Source organism: Ornithorhynchus anatinus, chromosome 19 (genome assembly GCF_004115215.2).
Source record: "Ornithorhynchus anatinus isolate Pmale09 chromosome 19, mOrnAna1.pri.v4, whole genome shotgun sequence".
NCBI classification, from domain to species: domain Eukaryota; kingdom Metazoa; phylum Chordata; class Mammalia; order Monotremata; family Ornithorhynchidae; genus Ornithorhynchus; species Ornithorhynchus anatinus.
This window is the reverse complement of record NC_041746.1, coordinates 34783170-34807032: the sequence shown is the minus strand read 5'-3', so window position 1 is coordinate 34807032 and position 23863 is coordinate 34783170. Positions and strand designations below refer to the sequence as shown.

The following is a 23863-nucleotide window of genomic DNA, read 5'->3' as shown; positions in this document are numbered from 1 at the left end:
AATTTTCTAAAACGCTTAGACCAATGGAAAAAATGATACATCATCCATCCCAAGAAAGATAAACCTATGCTAAAAACGATCCTCTTTGTGACCAAATTAAAACTTGCTCTACTTAAAAAAGTAGGGAGGTGTAAATGTTGCCTGACAACTTAACTAAATGAAAATTTAAAAGATGGGAGGAAAAACCTTTTAGCCCCAGAACTTCGAACCATAGCATACGCATATAGCAGACAAACAAAAAAAAAAGTAGTCATCAATATTCCCTAAACAAGAGGCCAAACACATTTCTTTTACAGTGGTCTTGTGGAATAAGACTATTATCTTTTAATTCAACATGCATTAACAAGTTAGAATTCTTCCATAACAATTTAACTTTATAACAACTACTACATGCTAATTAAAAAGTTTTAGATATAGCAGAACATTATGAAAAAAGAGAATTGTAGGGCTTTATTTGACTCCATTCAAATACTGCTGGCTACCGTATTCTGGTCCTTTTTCACAAACACACATGTTCTTGTTTCCAGCTGAAGAGTTCATTTCTACCTCTAGCTCCACTTGTTTAAACCCTCTCACAAAGTGAAATCATCTTCTTCCAAGCAAGATCAAAGCAGCCTGCCAAAGCCCCTTGTTATCGACATGACACAGAAACAGTAGCGCAGTCAGCGAGTGACTTCCCTTACCTTCAGCACAGCGATGAACGGCACAAAGTTAGCCCTCTGAAGCCCGTTTTTATAGAGATCTGAAAGAGAAAATTGGTATTAGCTTTGCTACTTAGCCTCAACGATAATGCTAGCTTGTCTTTTAGCCCAGCAAATAAAGCTCTCTGCTGAATGAGGGATAAAGGAACCAAAGAAAAGAAAAGGGAGCTGAAATTGATTTCTATTCTGAGGGTGCACGTAATTCATTACATTCTTAATAAGAAAAAAAAAACAGTCCAAGAAATCCTATCGAAAGGCATTCAATCAAATTAGATTTAAATCTGTAATAAGAAGTCATGATGAATTTAGCAGACACGGTACATATTAAAACCAATCCCAAATCAGCACACGAAAGTAGACAGAAGCATTTTGCACATATTCCAATGTGCATGAATGTATTGGGAAACACGCTGATATTCCCTTGTTTTTTCAGTAAAAGTAGAGTGATACTTGAAGGAAAAACATGCATCTGTAGGACTGATTAAGCAGCCTTTCTATGAGGGTCACCAGGGGCTTCCTATTAGAGAAATTCCACCTCACTTTGCAGCAGACCGCCCAAAATCATGATGTAGCAGGAAATGGTCAGATATCCTAAATGTACATTTATTCCACCTCAGAAAAGAAGAAACCATTCTTCAGGACACAACAAAAAAATGGAGATGGGATGTCAGTTTTGCATCTAAGAATATTCTCCCGAGAAAGAGCTCTCCCAGGAAAAGCAGTGTTTCAGGAAAGGAGCAGGCTGCCATTCAAAGCAACGGATGGGTGGGAGATATATGAATCTCAAAGAATCAGGGTTTCTCTTATGACGGACATGAGATGAAAACATTTCTGTAAATGTAAGGACTGTTCAAGCAATCAATCGTGTTTATTGAGCACTGCACTAAGCACTTGGGAGTGTACAATAAAAGGGTCGGTAGACATGTTCTCTGCCCACAAGGAGCTTATAGTCTAGTGGGGGAGACAAGCATTAAAATAAATTGTGGATCAATCAATGGTACTTATTGAGTGCTTTCTATGTGCACTGTTTTAAGTGCTTGGGAGAGTACAATACTAGAGAAATTAGCAGACATGTTCCCTGTCCATAATGAGCCTACAGTCTAGATGGGGAGGTAAACATTAATATGAATAAGTAATTTGTAATAAATATTTACAGATATGTACATAAGTGCTGTGGATTTGGGGGTCGGGTAGATATCAAATGTGTGAGTGCTGTGAGGCTGAGGGTGGGGTGAATACCAAGTTGCCAAAGGTCACAGATCCAGATGCACAGTTGACACAAAAGGGAGAGGGAACTGGGGAAAAAGGAGCTTAATTGGGGAAGGCCTCTTGGAGATGTGACCTTAATAAGGCTTTGAAGGTGGGGAGAGTGGTGGTCTGGTACAAATGGAGCAGTAGCAAGTTCCAGGACAGAGGCAGAATGTGGGCAGGGGCTTGGCAGCGAGATAGACAAACCTAAGGTACAGCAAGTTGGCTGGTGTTAGAGTGAAGGTAGTTACAGGGAATGGGGCTGTTGTACTAGGAAATCAGTGAGTTAAGACAGGAGAGGCCAAGCTGAGTCAGTGTTTTGAAGCTAGTGGTAAGGAGTTTCTGTTTGGATGGGGTGGTGGATGGACAACCACTGGAAGTTCTTGAGGAGTGGAGAAACATGGCCCCAACGGTGTTTTTTTTTTGACTGATGATCCAGGCAGCAGAGTGAAATGAATTGTCCAATTTCATTTATTGTTCCATTTAACGAAAATATCACATCTAGCATTGCTTCCTGTGTGGCATGGATTGCATAGAGGCATTCTACAAGTTTATGTAGATTTACTTTGGAAGTCTAATATGGGCATTAAATGCAAACTTATTCTCTTTAGAAAAAAATTCAACATAATGTCATTACAGGGACAAGATTTACATGCACTCCTTGCTTAAATACTAGGAGTTGCAATTTCCCTACATCTTTTATCTTTATATTTCATTTATTTTTATTTAGGGATAATCCATCAAGAATGGTGGTGCTAGGCTTGGGAAGGCTACTGAGCTTGCAGGAATCTGAACCCGAGTGCTTCTTTTGCCAGTCCTGCAATGAACAGAGGTTTCTGCCATGTCAGGAGCTTGGAGCAGGAGCTGATATGGTGGGGCAGGAGCTGATATGGTGCAGCAGAAGCTTGGACAGATATTACTGTGGCACCAGCAAAGGGGTTTCTGAAACCCACCATTGCTCCAGACTGGGTCACAAACAGGGAGTTAGGCATGGCTGCAGAGGGCACTGCTGGGCATCTACTGGTCAAACCAAGCCTGGAATCAAACAAGCAATAATTGATCGATTAATTGACTGGCCAGGTTCTCACTGGCTTCGGTCCAGAAGGGGAATTTTCACCCTGTGGGCAGCCATTCAAGAGAAACAAAAATCCTAAATGGCATGGACCGGCTAAACAGCATTCAGAAGACTGAAATACAATCTGGGGCATAGCAGCTGATTTTTAGTACAGTCCTTGCAGATTCCACTCTAAGCCTAAAATTAACTCCCATCACCAGGAAATGTGATGGCAAGGCTTTAAAAAATGGCCTGTTTCATGCGGCTACCTTCCACAAGGACATGAAGCAGCCCGATTCCAGCTATACTTTGGATTAGGAGATGAGGCAAGACTCAAGCAGGTAAAGGTTCCACAATACCCATGGATTAGTGGAAAGAGCCCGGACCTGGGAGTCAGAGGACCTGAGTTCAAATCTTGGCTCCACCACATACCTGTTGTGTGATCTTGGGCAAGTCACTTAACTCTCTGTGTTTCAGTTTCCTCATCTGCAAAAAGGGGATTCAATACCCATTCTCCCTCCTACTTAGACTGTGAGCCCCATATAGGACTTGATTATCTGGTATCTACCCTAGCACTCACTACAGGGCTTGGCCCACAGTAAGCAAGCACTGAACAAATACCACAGTTGTTATTATTATTACTATTGCTACTACAACTATTTCTCCTGTTAGATGTTCACTTAGAAAAAAAGATAACTTTGCCAGTGGCTTTAGTAAGCAATCAAATTCTGCATTTTAATCCTTGGTCTTTATGAAATAAACCACATTAATTTAGTTTGAAAGCTCTTAGCTATTCTAAGATACTTAAAGAAAAGGTCAAATTCATTAAACTGAAGAGTTTTTTTTAACAATTCAAGTATTATGCTAATTATTTAGCTACCATGAAATTTTAAGATTACTTTTTTAGACCCTTCTTAAAAGCTAAAAAGCATTGTGGGCTTGGAGGCTTTCTAGATGAATCATGCCAGCCCTTTTCTGCTATTTACTAAATAAAGTACTACTGAAAAACATCATGAACTTCTTACAAAGGAAAATTTTAAGATCTCTAAACAGAGTTAAATGAGCACTCGGTCAAAGGAGATGGAGGGTTCGAATTTCAGGACATTCATTTTGTCGAGAATGGTGTAAGGACCTCTAAACTCTTCACAGTGAATAACCATAATAATACTTAGCAATGAAAGAATATGTGCGGAGAGGATTTTGAAAGTAATTTCAAAGATCGACATAAATGCCTTGGAAACTCTCATGGATATGCAGTATCACTATACCTTTCCTGATAGGAGCCAAAAAGCCCAAAGCAAAGGGGTCAGGGCTTCTTATTTCTGTTTGGTTTGAAAAAGAAATGGTTGCAGGTGGCATGATAATAGATGCCTCTGTTCTCACATATTAAATAAAAGCCAAACAACTTCAAGGCTTAGCAGAGTTGATTTGTCCTTAGGATGAAATCTGACCGCAAATAAAAATATTCAAATTCAAACATATATTTTTGCTGCTGTTGCTGTTTTTAATGGTATTTGTTAAGTGCTTACTATGTGCCAGCCAGTGTAGTAATAATAATAATAATTATGGCATTTGTTAAGCGCTTAGTATCTGCCAAGCACTCAGCGCTGGGTAGATACAAGCTAATCAGGCTGGACATAATCCACGTCCCACATGGGGCTCACGGTCTCGATCCCCATTTTACAGATGAGGTAACTGAGGTACAGAAAAGTTACGTGGCTTGCCCAAGGTCACACAGCACACAAGCAGCAGAGGCAGGTCCTCACACTCTCAGGCCTGTGCTTTTTCTACTAGGCTATGCTGTTTCTCTTGATGTCAAACTGTTTTGCTAACTTACCTGTTTCAGTTACTTGCAGTACACAGATTTCACAGGTTTTATAGTTTAATAAAATCATGTACACTGTGTTATTTAGTTTACTTTAAATACAATTGAATGAATTTACACAGGAATTGATAAGACTCTGGGCACAGCAAAAACCTCAACTTACCACAACAATTAGCCCAGTGCATGACATACAACAAGGTCTTAATGCTAAAATTAACCAAATAATGAACTGCTTCTCAATTAAATAACCAGGCGGAAATAAGGGCAGCAGGAAGGAGACTGAAGCCAAGAAATAAAAGACAAACATAACACGCAGGCAATCCTGGGAGTGTTAGGTGAGGAAACAAAAGGCAATAGAAGGGCAGCTAAGTGAGTCCAATACATATGAACCTTCTTCTGGACATGATGTGGACATCAACAACCCAATTATTAAAACCTATTGGGACACAACCACATTGATAACTTGCCTTCCCACCTTCCCCGCAAGGACTCCCAACCTCTGTGCAAGACTACTTAGGGCTAGCAGATCCCACTGCCTTCCGGAGCCTGCCTCATTTACCATCCCAGAGTTGCAGTGCAAGGGGAAATGGGTCAAACATTTTCCTTTAAAATTATTCTATACAAAAAGGATGTACTTTTTTATGCAAGTATTCATTCATTCATTCAATCATATTTATTGAGCCCTCACTATGTGCACAGCACTGTACTAAGTGCTTGGAATGTACAGTTTAGCAACAGAGACAATCCCTGCCCAACAACGGGCTCACAGTCTAAACTGGGGGGACAGTCAACAAAACAAGTAGTCAGGCATCAATACCATCAAGATAAACAGAATCATAGATATACATCATTAATAAAATAGAGTAATAAATAATATATACAAATATGCACAAGTGCTGTGGGGAGGAGAAGGGGGAAGAGCAGAGGGAGGGAGGAGAGGTATGGGGAGGGGAGGAGGGGCAGAGTATGAATACAGTAGCCTGCTTCTAGGCTTGAGTGCACACTTTCCCTGTCATAAACCCAGGTCTGGATGGCCAGAGCTCTAATTTCTGATGTTTCAGCATTAGGACAGTTTTTGGCCCTTATATTGAAACATCCTGCTAATTTGGTTTCTCCAATAATATCAAATATTAATATCCAACTAAATACTGGTACCCTCGCAACCTTCCATAGCACTTTTCTACAAATCTAACATACCCTATTACTTACACACTTATCCATTGTTGTTTTCCCTTCAATTGTTTAGGGAATGGACTAGCTTCACCTGGCTCATGTTTCAAAGGCTTCATTTAATTCAGTTCATCCATTACCAGTAGATTTTTCTGAATGTCATTTCTCTAATTCCAATCTCTAATGAGAGAATCCTTTAGAATTCCAAAATGGTAGCTCCAACAAATTCCTTAGTGTTGTTGGGCAGACAAAACCTAAAATAACTGAACTTTGGGAAACAAACAGATGTGCTTCTCTGGATTACCAGGAGACAATTACTTTCCAGGTCCTGGTGGACTAGGGTGCTTAAACAATGATGCCCACAATAGAACTTTCAAACAACCTTCCCCTCCTCTACTTATCAAGCAATCCATGGTATTTATGGGGTATTGCAATTTTCTGAAGATCCTCTTTTAAATTTTATCCACTTGCTTCCCAGACAAGTCAAACTCCTGCCTCAATTGCTTGCAGCCCAAGAAGTTTCTGCTGTTCTTTCCCATTACCAGCTGCCTTTAGTTCTGCATCTAACTCCGTCTTTATTCTTTATTCTGCAGTCTAGTCTGTATCCAGCTTACTCCTAGGACTTTGCTGAGTGTTTTCAATGAGAAGAAAATTGGTCTTGACATACTTTATTAACTAATAAGTTGTTTATTAATTGGACTTAATGACAGTCTTTCCATCTGGGATGCTGCTCTCTAATCAACTCCCTCTGCTTGAACACTTCCTTCTCACTTCAGGCACTTTCTTAATGCTTAATGATAAAGCATACTACCAGTACAGTGAAATTTTCTTTAAGTAGAGAGTTGCATGTGCATTCTACTTATGTTTTTATATGGAAATGCTATAGTGGCTCCCGGTCACTTACGGACCAGAGTTAAGGTTCACTCCCCTTTTAACAAGTCTCCTCCTGAAAGCCTCCATAATAATAACGGTATTGGTTAAGCGGTGTGAGCCAAGCACTGTACTAAGTGCTGCAGTAGATACAAGGTAATCAGGTTGGACACAGTCCCTGCCCCACATGGGACTCAGAGTCTATGTAGGGGGAGAACAGATTTTGTCTCCCCATTTACAGATGAGGAAACTGAGGCAAGTTTAGAAGTTAAATGACTTCCCCAAAGTCACACAGCAAGCAAGAGGCAGAGCCAAGATTAGACTCAGGTCCTCTGACTCCCAGGCCCATGATCTTCCAGGAGGCCTCGCTGCTTCCCATCCCCACCTTTCTTGCTTGTAAGCCTTTCTTGTTTGGAAGTGACGAGTTTGCACTTCCTAAGCTTCACCCACATGCTCTTAACACGCTACTCATACATCCCACTCTGCACCACCAGCAGAGCAAAGCAACATTTTAACAGCTTGCTCTCCACTCTCATCGGTAGCTATGGAGTTGCACACTTGTCATCTATTGTCCGACAATGTCTGGGCCACGTGTTTCAACATGAAAAGCTCCTAGAGAGCAGAGGAGGAAGGTTTGTTTTACTCTCTTGTCCAGGCTCCAGCCTGTGGAGCAGGTGCAAGCACCAGGCTATTCAGGGATTGGTCCGGAGAATGTGGGTCTCAGTCTCAGCAGAGATTCAATGTTCGAAGGGGCCCTCTCAGAGGAAACCTTTCCCGAAGAAAAACTGAAGTTGACTTGTTGGAAATTAGGGTCAATGAAGGCAGCTGGAGGCAAATCCGACTCCTGGAGCAACTCCCAGATCCCCATTCTTTCTATTTGAACACCTTCTCTCAGTGGAGCCATTTTGGTGACATGAGCTCTTGCCACCTCAGTTCTATTCTAAGCTCGGTTTTAGCAAGCCATGGGGAGCCGGCAGTGGCTGGAGAGGGTCTGGAGGTGCAGGCTGGTCAAGAGTGGCCTCTCCCTTTTGGAGAATGGAGCTGGAAGTAGGACAGTAGACAAGAGAAGGGTCTGGATGGGGATGGGGCACATGCCACTGTGGGGTTAAGGAGCTAACAGAAGTGTTCTGGGAGCAACATGGAACCCTCACGGAAGGTGGAATATAATGCCCTACTTGACTTTGGTCACTCCAACTGTAGCACTTTAGTCAGTGCATATGTATTTGACTGGACTCTATGGTTTTATCTCTGCTCTGTCACCTTCAGCATTTTGCCCTCTTGTGGGTCCAGTAAACTTGTCCTGGATTTTCTCTTCCCCAATTTGTTGGAAGTAGCTTAGGTCTTATTCTTCTTTTGTGGCCCCAAAGTGGGCTCTCAGGACCCAAAGCTGCTAGCTCCCTGCATGTGTCCAGAGCGGTGGAGTGCCAGTTTTGATGCTGTGGATGCGTGAGGGGGAAAAGTCTCTTTGATGCTGTCTAGGCAAGCAAGCAGCAGCACTGACAGCCCGAGAGGAAACTGGTTCTAAAAGCTGGGCTTCTCATCTAGCTGCCAAGTGTGGAGTCTGGGTGGGTGCAGACTCTGTCAACTAGGATTGTCAAGCTTTGGATAACTACAGTGAGAAAAGTAGTATCTAGTTCTCACTGGGGACTGCCAGTTTCCTGGGGTCCAAGGTCTGATACAGTCTTTCAGGATCCCAGGTCCTTGTCCACAGTGGACATATTTCACAGTCACATGTAGGTGCAGGGGAAAGTGGGAAAGGGAAGCTCAGGCTCCGAGAAGCTTCGATGGACCTGAACCTTGGAATGGCAGCAGCAGTTACTCAGGAGACGTCCTTGGCAGTCTCTGGCTTCTGGGAGGTGGGTGCTCTCAGCAGGCAGATGGCCGCTACTGCAATATCCTGGGGAGTGAGACCAATGAACCCGAGATCCCCCAGAGGGGCAGGGTATGGGGAGGAGAAGCAAATGTAAAACCTGTGGTAGCTTCCTGGATTATAGATGAGTGGGAGAAGGTTCCGGCCTCCTTCCCACCTCTGCGGACGGGTGCCGCCTTGGCCTTCCTTCATTGCCGCTCCTGCTGAAGGGGCCTGTGGCTTGGGAATGATGATGTATTCAGGGAGACCTGCAAGGGGAATGGAAAGGATCTGGAACAAGCTCCTCCTCTTGTTCCTGGTTTTTCTCAGGCCCCATGTTAACCACAGAGAGTTCCAGTTTTTAAAGAGTCTCGTTTCATTGGTGCAACCGATTTTTGTACAGTTATTTTGAAAAGATAAAACTGATCTGCCAACCACTTTAAGGAACCATGGATGCCACTCCTGAAACCTGGCCCTCAACACAATTCGAAATTTTGTCCTTTTGCTGGATCTGGTTTTTTTTATGCTCCACTTAGACACATTTTTCTAGCCAGAAAGAAGGCCTGTATTCTTTGGCTTCACGTGCAATATTTACTAGCGCTTGCAGAACGTCCACAGGTGCGAATGGAGAGGAAACAGATCCATTGGGATTTAACTGGTCAAATGCAACTCTTAAGTAAGAACATTTTCCAAAGGTACCCAGGAAGGTGTAAACATTACTGGATTTACCATCCTCAGAAGTTGAATAAGTGCAAAATCACTGATCTTTAAAAGCTGGTTAGTTTCAACCTAATTGGGTAAAATCAGCACGGTTTTTGTCTTTACCTTCCGGTGGCCTGTTGGATGTTGCCACAACGACGACCCCATTTTTGAACAGATTTTCAAAAAGCTGCTTCAGAATCATGGCATCAGCAATGTCAGTGACCTGGGGACAACAACACACTTGTTTTATCTCGATCTCGAGTCTACGCTAACAAATGTGCTAATGGTTTCATTTTTGTACGCCTGAATGTGAAATCCTGGGGAAGGATTCTAATTATTGTCAGGGAGAGAGGGGAGGGTAATTAATGAGGGAGGGAAGGAGTGTAGGGCAGCCTTTTAAAATAGGCTGCCTCTTTATGGCAGGCCTGTCATTTCTATCCAGATTGCGAACGATTCCATGTTAACTTCTATTATAAAACTACAGGTGGGCGCCGCAGAGCCGCCCTAAACATTTCGGAGGCCTAATTAATTAGAACCAACATAAAACAAGGAAAAGGGGGGTGGAAAACCCTGGCTGTTTTACATTTCTATTACCTTCCTGGCCAAAGGTCCCCAGAAAGGTGACTTTAAATGGTCATGGAACTTTAGAAATAAGGACAAGTAGCCAGGGAGACATAATCAGCTGCTGTTGAAAATAGAATGATATGACATAGATACTATTGTGCAATTGTTGCACAAAACAATTCAACAGATGGCCCATCACAGAAATAAGCAATTTCATTGTTCTTTTTAAGTGCCTTCTATTACTGTCCATGAATAATCAAAAGGCACTGCAGTCACTTCCAGCACAGCCACCCTCCTATAACCTCCACAAACACAAATATTCTCCCTAAAAAAAATAGTAATAATAATAAAAATCCACCACCCCACCCAACTGCAATCATGGAACCACAGTCAATACTTGAAAAAGACCAAACAAAATAAAAACTGTACAAAAGCAACTATAGATAAAATACAAAGTCCTAAAGGCATCCACTACTAAACGATACCTTAACTATTTCTTATACCAAAATATGGACCTAGATATAAAGGTAAGTCATTTAACAGGAGTATCCTTAATCACTAATACTACTACTAATAACAGTTGTGGTTATTTGCTAAGCGCTTACTATGTGCCAGGCACTGTACTAAAGCACTGGGGTGGCTACAAGCAAATTGGGTTGGACACAGTCCCTGTCCCACATGGGGGTCACAGTCTTAATCCTCATTTTACAGATAACTGAGGCACAGAGTAGTGAAGTGACTTGCCCAAGGTGACACAGCAGACAAGTGGCGGAGCCGATATTAGAACCCATGACCTCCTGACTTCCAGGTCCGTGCTCTGTCCACTATGCCATGCTGCTTCTCATCCTCTACCTCCTCTACATCCTCTGGACTGTAAGCTCATTGTGGACAGGGAACATGTCTACCAACTCTCTTGTATTGTACTCTCCCAAATGCTTAGTATAGTGTTCCACATACAGTATGTGTTCAATAAATACTATTGCTTGATTAAAAAGAGAACACACACATACTATTTGCACCTTTTTATATGATTGGCATGAGTCGCTCATCCTTAAATGTAATAACCAAGCTAATAATGTCTATATTACTTTAAAATACCCTGAAGTATTTTTTTTAGTTCTAAAATGACTCTAATGGAATTTTAGGGAATTTATTTGATAACCAAGTCGAGATTCTGCCTCCCCAAAGCACCTTCAAATATTCTCTAGTCCTCAGAACAGTTGTGATGTCAAGAGTAAGAACACTGAACTTCTGGGAGATTGAGCTGATTTAAAATAACAAAAGCATGACCAGAAACAAAAATGTGCCACAAACTCTACCAGAAAATTAAGATCTAGCATTGTAGGAAATTTAAAAAGTTGCTAACATGAGTGTTAAAAAGCAGTTTGGATAAACCCACTCACCCTCCTCCAGTTTGCATTTGTAATTTAAAAGCTCTTTCTCAATCAATCCACTTCAAGGATGAGGTTCGCTTGCACCTGAACTACAGAAAATTATTACTAATAATAATAATTGTAATAATAATACAAATAAATACTGTCGACCATTCCCTTCTCCTGAAGAAATTATCCAACTTCAGCTTCACTGACACTTTTCTGTCCTGGTTCTCCTCCTAAAAATAATAATGGTACTCCTATCTCTCTAGTCCCTCAGTCCTAACTGTGGGTGTCCCTCAAGGTTCAGTTCCGAGTCCCATTCTATTCTCCATCCATAGCCACTCCCTCAGAGAACTTTTTCTACTCACATAGCTTCAACTACCACCTCTATGCAGATGATTACCAAATCTACTCCTCCATCCCTCTTCTCTCTCCCTTTCTACAGTCTTGTATTTCTTCCTTTCAAGAAATCTCTACTTTGATGTCCTCCTGTCACTTCAAACTTAACATGTCTAAAACAACTAACATCTTCCCACCAAACTCTGTCCTACTCCTAACATTCCCATCACTGTAGTTGGCACCACCATCCTTCCTGTCTCACAAGCCCCATAACCTCGACATTATCCTTGACTTCTCTCCCTCATTCAACCCACATATTCAATCCATCACTAAATCCTGTTGGTTCTACCTTCACAACATCATGAAAATCCATATTTTCCTCTCCATCATTAATTCATTCAATCAATCGTATTTAATGAGTGCTTACTATGTGCAGAACTTTGTACTAAGTGCTTGGAATGTACTATTCGGCAACAGGTAGAGACAATCCCTGCCCAACAACGGGTTCACAGTCTAAAAGGGGGAGACAGACAACAAAACAAAACAAGGAGTCAGGCATCAGTACCATCATGATAAATAGAATCATAACTATATACATATTAAAAAAATAAAGTCATAAGTAATATATACACAAATATACACAAGGGCAGATCCTTACTGCTACCATGTTAACCCAAGTATTTTGATTACTGAATCAGCCTCATTGCTGACCTCTCTGTCTCCTGTCTCTCCCCACTCCAGTCCATACTTCACTCTGCTGTCCGGTTCATTTTTCTACAAAAAACATTCAGGCCCTGTTTCCCCACTCCTCAAGAACCTCCAGTGGTTGCCCATCCATCTCCACACCAAACAGAAAATCTTTACCACTGGCTTTAAAGCCCTCAATCACCTTGGCTCCTCCTACCTCACCTCATTACTCTCCTACTACAACCCAGTCCATATACTTTGGTCCTTTAAATGCTAACCTTCTCACTGTACTTCTATCATCTGTATCACTGTCAACCTCTTGCCCACCTCCTCCCTCTGGCCTTGAACGCCCTCCCTCTTCATATCTGTCAGACAATCATTCTTCCCCTCTTCAAAGCCTTATTGAGGCATATCTCCACCAAGATGGCTTCCCTGACTAAGCCCTTTTTTCCTCTTCTTCCACTCCCTTCTGCATCACCCTGGCTTGCTCCCTTTATTCATCCCTCCTCCCAGCCACACAGCATTTATCTACATATTTGTAATTTTATTAATTTATATTAATGTCTGTCTCCCCCTCTAGACTGTAAGCTCGTTGTGGGCAGGGAATGTCTTTGTTACACTGTACTCCTCCAAGCACTTAGTACAGTGCTCTGCACACAGTAAGCACTCAATAAACACGACTGACTGTCCAAAATAAATAAATAAAATGTGGGGTTAGGAGCGAGGGAGGACAAAGCAGTTAAGCCTATCACATCCAAATTTCCTTTTTCTCTGGATCAAAACCTAGATGTGATTTCTTTGTGTCGGAAGCTCCGGCTTCAAAATGCATTCATTCTGGAACATCTCCCCAAGGGTCCCTGAGTGATTAGGACATCAGGAACTTCACAAGGGCCCTTGAGAGCCCTCTGACATGCACAGCAAAGTGGAGCTGGCATTATTTCATCTGGAGTTCAGGATCACTGTCAAATTTAGTCTGGGCAAAAACACTCCCAGAGAAGGACCACTGGCATTTCTGATGAGAAGACGGAGTATGCTTGCCAGTGTTCAAAGTAATTGTGTTTGTAATTGGAAGGCTAATATGTATAGCTAGGTACTGACTTTTGAAAATGCAAGCTATAAATTGAAAATTACCCAATTAAATGAATGGAACTGTTCAGGTGATTACCCCGACGGCAAGGTGCCTTTTTAAAAAAAATTCAACAAAAACAAATCATACGACTTAGTAAACTTAAAGGGTGATGATAACATTTACCTTGGAGGTCAAGGACTAGATTTCAATTGAAGTGGATAGGCAAAAAATGAAGGCTGGTTATGGAACTCTAACTTGGTGTCCCCAGGTTTCAGAATTTTATGTTCTTTCCTTACCAACTACAAGAAATGAACATGAGCAGAGCATAACTAATTAACAAACCAAGAGTCACTGGGTGTGTCTGAGTGCCAATTTAGCCTCTTTTGATCTTGCACCCTCACTTGTACAGCTTTAGAAGGGAGACACAAATTTACAGTACAAAAGTGAGCAGAAGACAACTGCCAAGAGCATTCTGGTAGCTCAGCCAGCCTCAGAACCCAGCATAACCCAGCATTCATTAGGAGCAGAAACAAAAGAGAATGCTACAAATTATCAATAAGGATACTCTGCTAATGGAGAGAATGGAGAAATTTCATTAGCATTTAAGAGAAAAGATTTTTTTTATGACCTAGAGTTGCTTTCCATTATGACTCACTTAACTAAAAGAGAAAAAAAATATCTAATAGTTCATTTGCATGTGTAAGTGCTTGGGACTCAGTCATCCACTGATTGGTGCTGCACCATATAATGAATGACAAATATAAGCATGCATTACCAGTAATTAGTATTAGCGCAAAACTAAGGCCTAGTTTTTATTAGAGCTTTTTAATAGCTTTGCTAGTTTGCAAAAATTGTTTAAACTGTGCTTTTTAATGATATTGACTGTTTATCCAAAGTATCTCTGCATACTATTCTGCTCATCGGAAACCCTGGATTCTCCTTTCAGGACTGCTGCAGCACTTACATAACCAGGATGGCTTTCTCAAAGAATGAAAATTTCAGTTTAAAAATCATGAACTGGCTCTATCAACTTAAAAAAAACCCTGAGGCCAATGAGAATAGTCCAGCATGGGTGCTAAATTACTGGAGTAACACAAAGGCCAACAGTGACTTCCCTAGGAAATCCTGGCCCAAAAGGTGTTATTGTCTTGAAGGGTTTTTGGCCCCATCTGGCAGTATGGTTTTTCAAATAAAATCACAAATAGGTACTGGCCGATAAGTGGCCAAATTAAAATTCCATTCTTGGGATGGATCCCCAGTGGATTTTTGAGCAAGCTACTGTTCTCATTGACAGGATTTTATTACCACCCATCCTAATGCTGTTAAAAACGGTGGTCACTGCAGCCTTCATCGTCCCTGTTACCCAGCTATTTTCAACATTCTGGCTGGGCCAGCCCACCTCATGGAATGTCCCAAGTGGCTCTCCATTTTCATCCCTGATGACAGTCTCAACTGGCATTCCCCAACTTTTGGCTGTTTGACCTTCACCCACCACGGTGAGTTGTATGTAAGAGAAACTGCCAAGCAGAGGTCCCACTGTTAACTTCCCAGAATTTCCTGCAAGGCAGTCTACCATGGAATCCATAACAGAATGAGCGGTGGCAGCAGGCGCTGCTGCTGAGGCCTAAGGCCCCACTGACCTTCATTTAAGGGTAGGACCAGTGGACAAAGTTTGGGATGATGCCAACCAACATGAGATGGTTTGACACCTCACACTGTAGCACTGCCACCACTTCCCTGCTTGCCCTTAAAGATTAGCTAGGAATAAGTTCAAGAAAACCAGTGTGGGAGGGAGAGGCATGGCATTGGTAACAAGAGTTTTCAGTGATATGCTGCAGCTCTTAGATTCTCCATCAAACGTTACAAAGGTACACCATTACCCTAAACATGTAACTCATATAAAATTCAAACTGCTTAGTGTTCAGAGTATGCTATAGAGCTGTACCATACCCCTTTTTTCACTTTCAATCTATCAACCTGCACTTCATCAAATACAACTTGGATTGTCAAATAAAATTTAAACCTCACTCATTTGTTAGTGTCTCCATTAGTAGTCAAATAGATATATTCTATTTATAGTGCTCATAAACAAAATACTGTTTAGTCTGCAATAAGCACTGAATTCGGTCTCCAAACATGGTAAAGAGACATGCAGAGATCCAGAAATCAAGAGCTGGAAATGCCATTCTCGAAGGAGGACGCTTTCCTGCTGCTTATTAAGGAGGTTAACTGTTACCAAAACCCAGAAATCCCCTTGGGAAATGGTACCCCGCCCCTAAACCTCAGGGACACAAACTTCCATGATGATGTTTTGAGCTGGTGATGAAGCCAGATAACCTGATTTATCAGGTGCTCCCCCCATGCCCCTACTCCCAGCCCGACTTCACTGACTCTTCCCGGAGAGCAGCAAGGCCAAAAGTTGTGGGTAGCTCCCCATAACTCCTAGCTATCCCGAGAACTGCGTGCATTAGTTATCCTGACACCCCCAGCTCTCCAGGGACAGCAGCACAAGCTACAGCCTGGACAACCTGCTTGAAATGATCAAGGCCTGACAGATGGACACTCCTTAGCCGACAGTTACAGTCCTCAAATATTAAACCACAGAAACTTTCCAGCTCTCCTACAATCATCATTATTATAATTGTTACAATTTACGGCAGAATTCCACTGCTGTATTATCATTACTATTATTATTGTTTTTGTTAAACACTTACTATGTATCAAGTGCTGTTCTAAGCAATGGGATAGATACAAGGTAATTAGGTTCGACACACTCCCCTGTCCCACATGGGGCTCACAGTCTTAGAGAGAGGGGGATTTAATCCCCATTTTACAGATGCAGTAACTGAGGCACAGAGAAGTTCACTGACTTGCCCAGGTTCCACAGCAGACAAGTAGTAGAGCTGAGACTAGAACCCAAGTCCTTCTACTCCCAGGGCTATGTCCTTTCCACTGGGCCATGCTACTTCCCTAATTGAAGCACTGTCTTTCTCCCCAGCAACCCTGGGGTACCTTTTTCCTGACTTAGGGAGAATCGGAGAAGCAACCAAAACTAAATGTGAACTGGAACTGTTATAAAAGTGCAAAGGCAAACACTCTATCCATTTTCGGTACCTTCAGAGTGTGGAAAATGCTGCACACCTTTTGAGAAGGCACCACCATTTAGGAAGTAGCTGAAACCTCTCTTGAATTCAAATACATGATTAAAATTCAGGGGAGAGACTATGGTGAACTGACTGGAGGGTCCCTCATCCCACAGTGGCAGGGAGCCCTGAGCCCCCCAGGGGAGACCCGACAGGGGTGCCATTGGATGGGATTGGGAATTTGGGCTCCTGCCGCACCCTGGGGCTGCGAGAGCAGCATCAAAGGTTCCCTTCCTCTCTTGGCTCAGGGGTGCAGAAGCAGGAGTCAATCACCTTCTCTGACAACCCCCTGTCCGCAGTGGTCCAGGATTCCTGCTTTATTGGGGTTCTCAGGAGGATGCCCAGTGGTGTGGGGATTGTAACAGACTGGGCAGTGAGTCTCTCACTTGGGGTGGGTCAAGGGGCAAAAGGAATGGAAGGACAGGAAGAGGGAAGGGGAGAGAAGGAGCTCCTTCTGAAGACCAATCTGGAAGAAGTGGACAATTCATTTCTGACAGCTCCCGCTGGTGGTGGAGCCATGATTAAAACCCAGGTCCTTCGAGTCCCAGGCCAGTGCTGTATCCACTAGGCCATGCTACTTCTAGGTAATGAGTCCCCACTTTAAAGATGAGGGAACTGAGGCACAGAGCAGTTAAATGACTTGCCCAAGGTCACAAAGCAAACTAGAGACAGAGTGGGAATTAGAAGCCATGTCCTCTGACTTCCAGGCCTGGGTTCTTTCCACCAGGCTACTGACACACTCTAAAGGAGAGCTGATATCTACATGTTTTAACAGAATTTACGGAGCACCAATTAACTGTAATGCACTGAACCAAATGCTGACTGTATTAAGTCCTTATATAGATTCTTCTTTCATTTTTTTCCAAACCTCTCCAACGGTTTTTGGCAATATTTGTATTAACTTTCACTCAGAGAAATAATGAACAGTATTGTAATTATCAGGTCTACTTAATAACAAATCTGATGCAAGGAAAGTATAAATGCCAGAAAACAAGAAACCACAAAGTCAAAAGCTGAATCCAGATCTATCCTCTCTCATCCAGCACTTCATCCAAAATATCACGTTACTGCTCAAGAGAAGGAGTGTTTATTTAACATCGTACCTGAAACTCATCAAAACATAAGAGACAGGCTTCTTCACTGATTTCTGCAGCGATAGGAGCTATTGGATCATATGATTTAGCCATTAATCCTGGTTTCCTTTTAGGCAAACTCTGTTTAAGACGATGTATTCCTTAAATAAAATACACAGAGATCATGTAGCATGTAAAACAAATATATACAGAAGCAGAAGAGACTCTGAATGAAACTCCTAAAAACAAGTAAAATAAGATGAATCTTCATAACTGCCCTCTGCCTGACGGCCATTACTGAGGCACAAAAACAAAAGAGAGCATGAACAAAATCAAACAGTAGGTTAGGACCAGAATTCAAAGTCTCAGATCTCACCTCCTCAACTCGCCATACCATTCTGCCTCTCCCCCATGTCTCTGGGCTCAGCTGTCCAGACTTAGGGACTCTCTGAGTCAAAGCACAAGGCATACTACATCAGACATGACTGCTGCACTGATATCACTGGGGTTGAGAATCCAGAATCTCTTTAGATCAGGGCCCTCAAGTGACACCAGGATATACACCTTCAAAATAGAAATGTCCATTTTCTGGAAAGTCCATGTGTCGAGACTTGCATCCATATTGGACAGGGAAGGTTCGCTTTACTTCGCAGTGGATATACAGACTATATCCATGGGAGTTTTCTTCGATCAATTCTATAAAGTCAGTTACTGGCTATTAAGCCATAAACAAATTACATCCATCCTTCAGTTTCTTTGTTATTGAAATCCATTTAAGCTAAGATTCATTGCAGGAAAGGAAGACTTTTTAAATGATTAGAAAAGAAAAACATGTTTGCTTTGCAATTTTTTTTTACCAAAAGAGAACACCTTCAAGCACAACTTAGAAAGTGCACTTACGTTTGTGTACGTCTATCATAAAACCATGAAAATGGACTCTCTTCTTCTTTTCCACTTCTATGTGAGAATAAAACATGTCCATCACCATTGTCTTCCCTGTACCTTCAAATTAAAAAAAAATGCACTATTTAATTTAAGCAGTATGTACTGATTACTGGAATGATTGCTCATTAGCTTTAAAAGCTGATGAAACCAAACTTCTTTGTATTGAATGGCACAAACATTTTACATTCCTGGGAGGGGCCTGGTATGAAACTTAAGGTAAGAAGAAAAATCGAGGGTTCCTTTTTCCCTTGGAATCTGATCTCCCTAAATACAACTTTTGTGCTAATAACTATAATGAGATCATTTCCAGGTGAAACATTCCCCACAGGTATGTTTGTTCAGATGTTGGGAGAAGTAAGTGAAATGCATTATACCTCTGCCTTCTCTCTTTCTAAGCCATCTAGTAAAAGAAAACTACTTGAAAAACAATACAAGATAAAAAGAGAAGAAATTGGAGGCAGTGCCCATGTTTTCATAGCACATTTTGGTGAGAATGCTGCTAGGGAAGTCTAACGACATGAGCCTGCTGGATACAGCACACCATGGTTTTGGAAAAAACTATCACATGCATGCACACAATGCTACACTCTGCAATTGCTACTGTATGAGAATGCAATCTGTGTTTCTCCCCAGCCTTCCCCCACCTATTATAGAAGAGCTGAGAGTAATAGGTTATGGACAGTAGTTAATTGAAAGGTTTAGGAAAATGTATGGCATAGTAGATAGGTGCTGCCTTTCCAAATGGAAATATTTAATGCCCACAACATATCTGGCAATAACTGCAGAATTGCAAGCTCATAGAAATTTACGTGGGTTCATCGCTTAAAGAAATCATGGAAATCCCCATCCCGTCGTCGCGTTTTTAAGCTCCTGATGAAAACATAAGGACAAAGTTTCACTCACAAATCTCTTTGGGTTCATTAACTTCCTAGAGTCCAGTGACTATGACACACAAACAGAATTTGGACTGTGAGGCCCTCATGGGACAGGGACAGTGCCCGACCTGATTCACCTGTATCTTACCCCAGTGGTTAGAACGGTACTTGAGACATGCACAGTAAGCGCTTCAAAAATACCATAGATGAAATTTTAAGGGTGAACAAATATAATGCTTATATCCCATACACAATTTTTTCGAGTTCCCCAATCTCTCATCTGCTTGCTTAGGACTTCTGAGCTTGCTTTTCATCAGCTCAATCAGTGTTGGCAGGAGACAAGCTCTGGTAGAAAATGTCACCGATGTCTCCTGTCTCAACAACTTTCCCCAAAACCATCAGGTATGTGTTGACTTCCCTGGAATTTGAGCCTGGCACTTCTTGTCACCAAGGAGTATGGGCAGTCTGGCAAGTATTGGTTTGGGGTCAAACATCCAGGGTTTTTCTGGGAGCTTACATCTTCACGCATGCCTCCTGATAAGACTAGGTATCCACCAGATTGGCAACTGCTTACCAAAGGAACTGGGGCTAGCCTACCTACCTCCTCAATTCCTCTGTCCACGTGCCTGGAATAGGGGCCTGCCCAAGACCACTGGAGCAATGAGGACAGTGCCCCAGGGTCCCAAAGGCTGGGCAGAGGGCACATATGTGATGTGGGCCTAAGGATGGGATGAAGATCAAGTACTTAAGGAGTAAAGATCCAAGTGCATTGGCTACTCTACTGGCCAGTTGCTTTCGCACACTAAAAAATATCTTTGCTCCATTATCTCCCCACATATCTTCAAATCTCTCTACTCCTCAATAGCCTCCAGTGGTTACCATCCAACTCTACATCTAACAGAAACTCCTTATCATAGGCCTTAAGGCACTCAAACAGATCTCCCCCTCCTACCTTGCCTTGCTGATCTTCTACAATCAAACCAGCCCACACCCTTTGCTCCTCTAACACCAATCTACTGACCATACCTCAATCTTGTCTATGGTACCACTGACCCTTTGCGCACATTTTCTCTCTGGCATGGAACAATTTCAACTTCCATATCCAACAGACCACCACTCTGCCCACCTTCAAAGCAGGGATCGTGTCTACTAACTTTATTGTACCTTCAAAGCATGGATTATGTCTACCAACTCTAGTGCACTACACAGCGTGGCTCAGTGGAAAGAGCCCGGACTTGGGAGTCAGAGGTCATGGGTTTGAATCCCAGCTCTGCCACTTGTCAGCTGTGTGACTGTGGGCAAGTCACTTAACTTCTCTGGGCCTCAGTTACCTCATCTGCAAAATTGGGATGAAGACTGAGCCTCACGTGGGACAACCTGATTACCCTGTATCTACCCCAGCACTTAGAACAGTGCTTTGCACATAGTAAGCGCTTAACAAATACCAACATTATTATTATATACTCTCACATAGTGAGCACTCATTAAATCAATCAACTAAATCACTGAATGTAAAACTGCAGATGTGTAAATGACACGGATCTAAAAAAATGAAATTCCACTAAATTTGAATTTCTGATTAGTATGGCACTTATTCAACTCTTCTGATTTATTTTATTTTTTTTTAGTAACAACTTACCAACATCTCCATAGATATAAAGGCCCTTTGGAGGCTTGCTTCGGGCAAAAATCTGCAAATGAAGAACAGGATAGTAATTCGACACTCAAGGGGTCCTGCCAACAATTGCCCACCAGGACTATGCCAGTCCAATTGCAGCTTTGTTGAGGCTTGTGAGAGTGGCATGGGTTTGCACAAATGGACCACCAGCATTCCAACTTGCGGCTTCCGGCAGGTGCCCGGCCCAGAAGTCTTCACAACTGAACAAAGGTTCATCTCTCATTTATGACAGGAGCCTCTCTCCTCAGATAAGACGAAGAATGAATTCGATAAATGAAGAAGGCAAGGAATGGGAAAATCCACATAGCCAAATGGGTCCTGGCAAGAGCTCCCCAACAAGCTGGGTATCGCACGCTCCTTTTTCATGGCCTGTTTCCTGTTGCCCAGGTAAGCATTGTATTTTTTTGGCTTTCCTTTATATGTCATACTTACCACTCTACTCCCCAATCCCTTGACTTTTGAAACTTTCTTCTCTCTGACTCTTCTGCTGCCCTGCCACCCACCCCATGACTCTGAGTCTGCCCCTCCTGCCCCACCAACCCCCGACCTATGAAGTTGGCTCCAGATGATTAGTTTCTTTAAACCTTGCCTTGTTACCAACATCTTCGTCCCTGATGATCTGTTGCTGGGGCCACTTATCATTCCTGCCCCTCTGGGACCCTATTAAAATGAAACTTTTATTTCAAGACCTCCTCTGCACCACAGAGACTTCAGGGCCAAAAAAATAGGGTATATTTCACTGCTTTCCCTTTAGAGAGGCTAATACATCATGTTCTGAAAACAGGGCACATAATACTTTCTTGTGCACATTCTTTTACCAGTTGCACCTCAGGGGCTCCAGTATAGCTCCAGAGAGACAGGACTGGGGTGTTCTGGACTGGGAGAGCAGGACCTATGGCCAGACGCCTCATCCAGGGTGAAAGCAGCGGGCCTGCCCGAGGGTCGGACACATCATCCAAGTAGAGTGGTGGGCCTGCCCGAGGGCCGGAGAGTGGGGAGCGATGGGGATAGCGCTCCAGTGCATGTCCTCAAACACTGTTCAATTCAGGATCGAATTCCAAATGGGCTTTCTTGTTTTTTAAAAATTTCTTGGAATTACTCCAATTTACCACACAAACCTGTTTCTCTCCTCTTGTCTTTGTTTCCTTTACTAAATCTAGCACAAACCTTTTTCTATCCTTCACATCTCCCCCACTGGGGCAAAAGAATCCTCTCTCCTCAACTCTGCCAGCTGGAACAAAACTGCTGCCTTTCTCTAGACGATCAACGCTCCGTCTATTTCCAAATCTCATTTGAAAACATTTTTTTCCTCTCTTGCCAAAACCTCTTGAATATTTCTCTCTCTTTGCTATTTTATTCTATCAATCCTTCCAGGAACTGGGCAGTTACTCTATTTCCAATTTCTCGGAAAAAATAAAATGGTACTTTGAAGCAAATACATAATACGCAACAATTTCTCAAGTTTTTAACTAAGAAAGTTTGTGGGTCAACTTGACTACTTTCCGGGTGTGAAATTCTTCCCCAGACTCAGCTACCCTCCCTCCCTTAGCAAGTATTTTCCATTCACTGACCTCAAAGCACTCCAATGCACAGACTCTCCCACACTTTCGGGGAAGACGGGTTTCTGACCCAACCCCATTATAGTCTACATAATCTAGTTGGGGAGACAGCCAGACCCAAATCATTTGCAGAAGAAGCAGGAAGACACTGCTGGAGATGGCCCAAGCAAGAAAGATCAATGGCTGAATGAATCTGTCAAGTACAAGAGTGGCTGAAAACCCAACTGCTAAAGCTGGTGGCATGCACAAAAGCACCCAAGGTGGGGCTGGAACGACTACAAGCTGTCAGATTGCGAATCCCACCCTCAAAGCCATTCTTCGGAAATTGTTCTCTCCAGAAACCGTGTCTGACCCCATCTCAGGGGGCTGCTTTGCATCAGAAAGTGGAGCTGTCCTTCAGGCTGCAGCGAATGCTATCCTTGCTCAGCCCAGCCACTCCGACCCGTCGTCCTCACTGGAATGTCACCACTGGAGTGCCCTGGGTCTCCATCGATACCGACATCATCTTCTTAGCTCTACGTATTCCTCTGTGGTGCTTGGCCCCTCGACAACGGGGCTTGCTGGTGGTGGTCCTGGTTGAGTCCAGTCAGGCTGGGTGAGGCAGGCAGCTTCTCAGCCCCGCTTTTTCTGGCCCTAGGTCCCCCTGGGGCTGAGCAGTGCTGCCTGCCTGCCTCCCTGACCCCAGCATGCTACCAGAAGGCTTGCTGTCTCTTCATCAGCAACCAAATCTGTAGAGAAGGGGGGTGGGTGGGCAGATGGTCAGTCAGTTGGGGAGGGGAGGGAGAAGGGCGGTCAATCAATTGGGAGGGAGTGAAGACTCCGGCCCGAGGGTTCTCCATCTGGCATGCCCACCGACTCCTCCCTGCGTCACAGGCCAAAGGCAAGTCACTCCACTTCTAGCGGGCTCGCTTTTCCACAGTTCACCGTCTGACTGGACCTTGCTCTCAAAACTCCTGTCTCCGTTCCCTCTCTCATGCTGCTCTCCCCGCCTGGACTCCCTCCCCATTAAAATACCCCAGACTACAGCTCTACCTATCTTCAAAATCCTCCCCAAATCCCATCCTCTCTGGGAAGCCTTCCCTGATTTACTGCCATCACCCTGAAGTGAATCAACCCAGCAGTACCCCCAGCATTTA

General features: G+C 43.0%; 1 protein-coding gene across 2 annotated transcripts in view; it reads right to left on the bottom strand.

The window, feature by feature from the left end:
* Window positions 1–23863, bottom strand: part of AFG1L (AFG1 like ATPase) — a 67276-nt gene that overhangs the window by 32866 nt on the left and 10547 nt on the right. The window contains exons 1-6 of one of the 2 annotated variants that reach the window (XM_007668841.3): window positions 23031–23434; window positions 21130–21181; window positions 18571–18672; window positions 17701–17831; window positions 9543–9642; window positions 684–742 (exon numbers count right to left, since the gene is read on the bottom strand). In XM_007668841.3, the coding sequence (XP_007667031.1) occupies window positions 684–742; window positions 9543–9642; window positions 17701–17831; window positions 18571–18672; window positions 21130–21181; window positions 23031–23084 (498 nt within the window). In that variant the 5' untranslated portion in view covers window positions 23085–23434. Of the gene's footprint in view, window positions 1–683; window positions 743–9542; window positions 9643–17700; window positions 17832–18570; window positions 18673–21129; window positions 21182–23030; window positions 23435–23863 lie in introns of those variants that run through there. The other variant, XM_007668840.3, reaches the window with a different exon arrangement.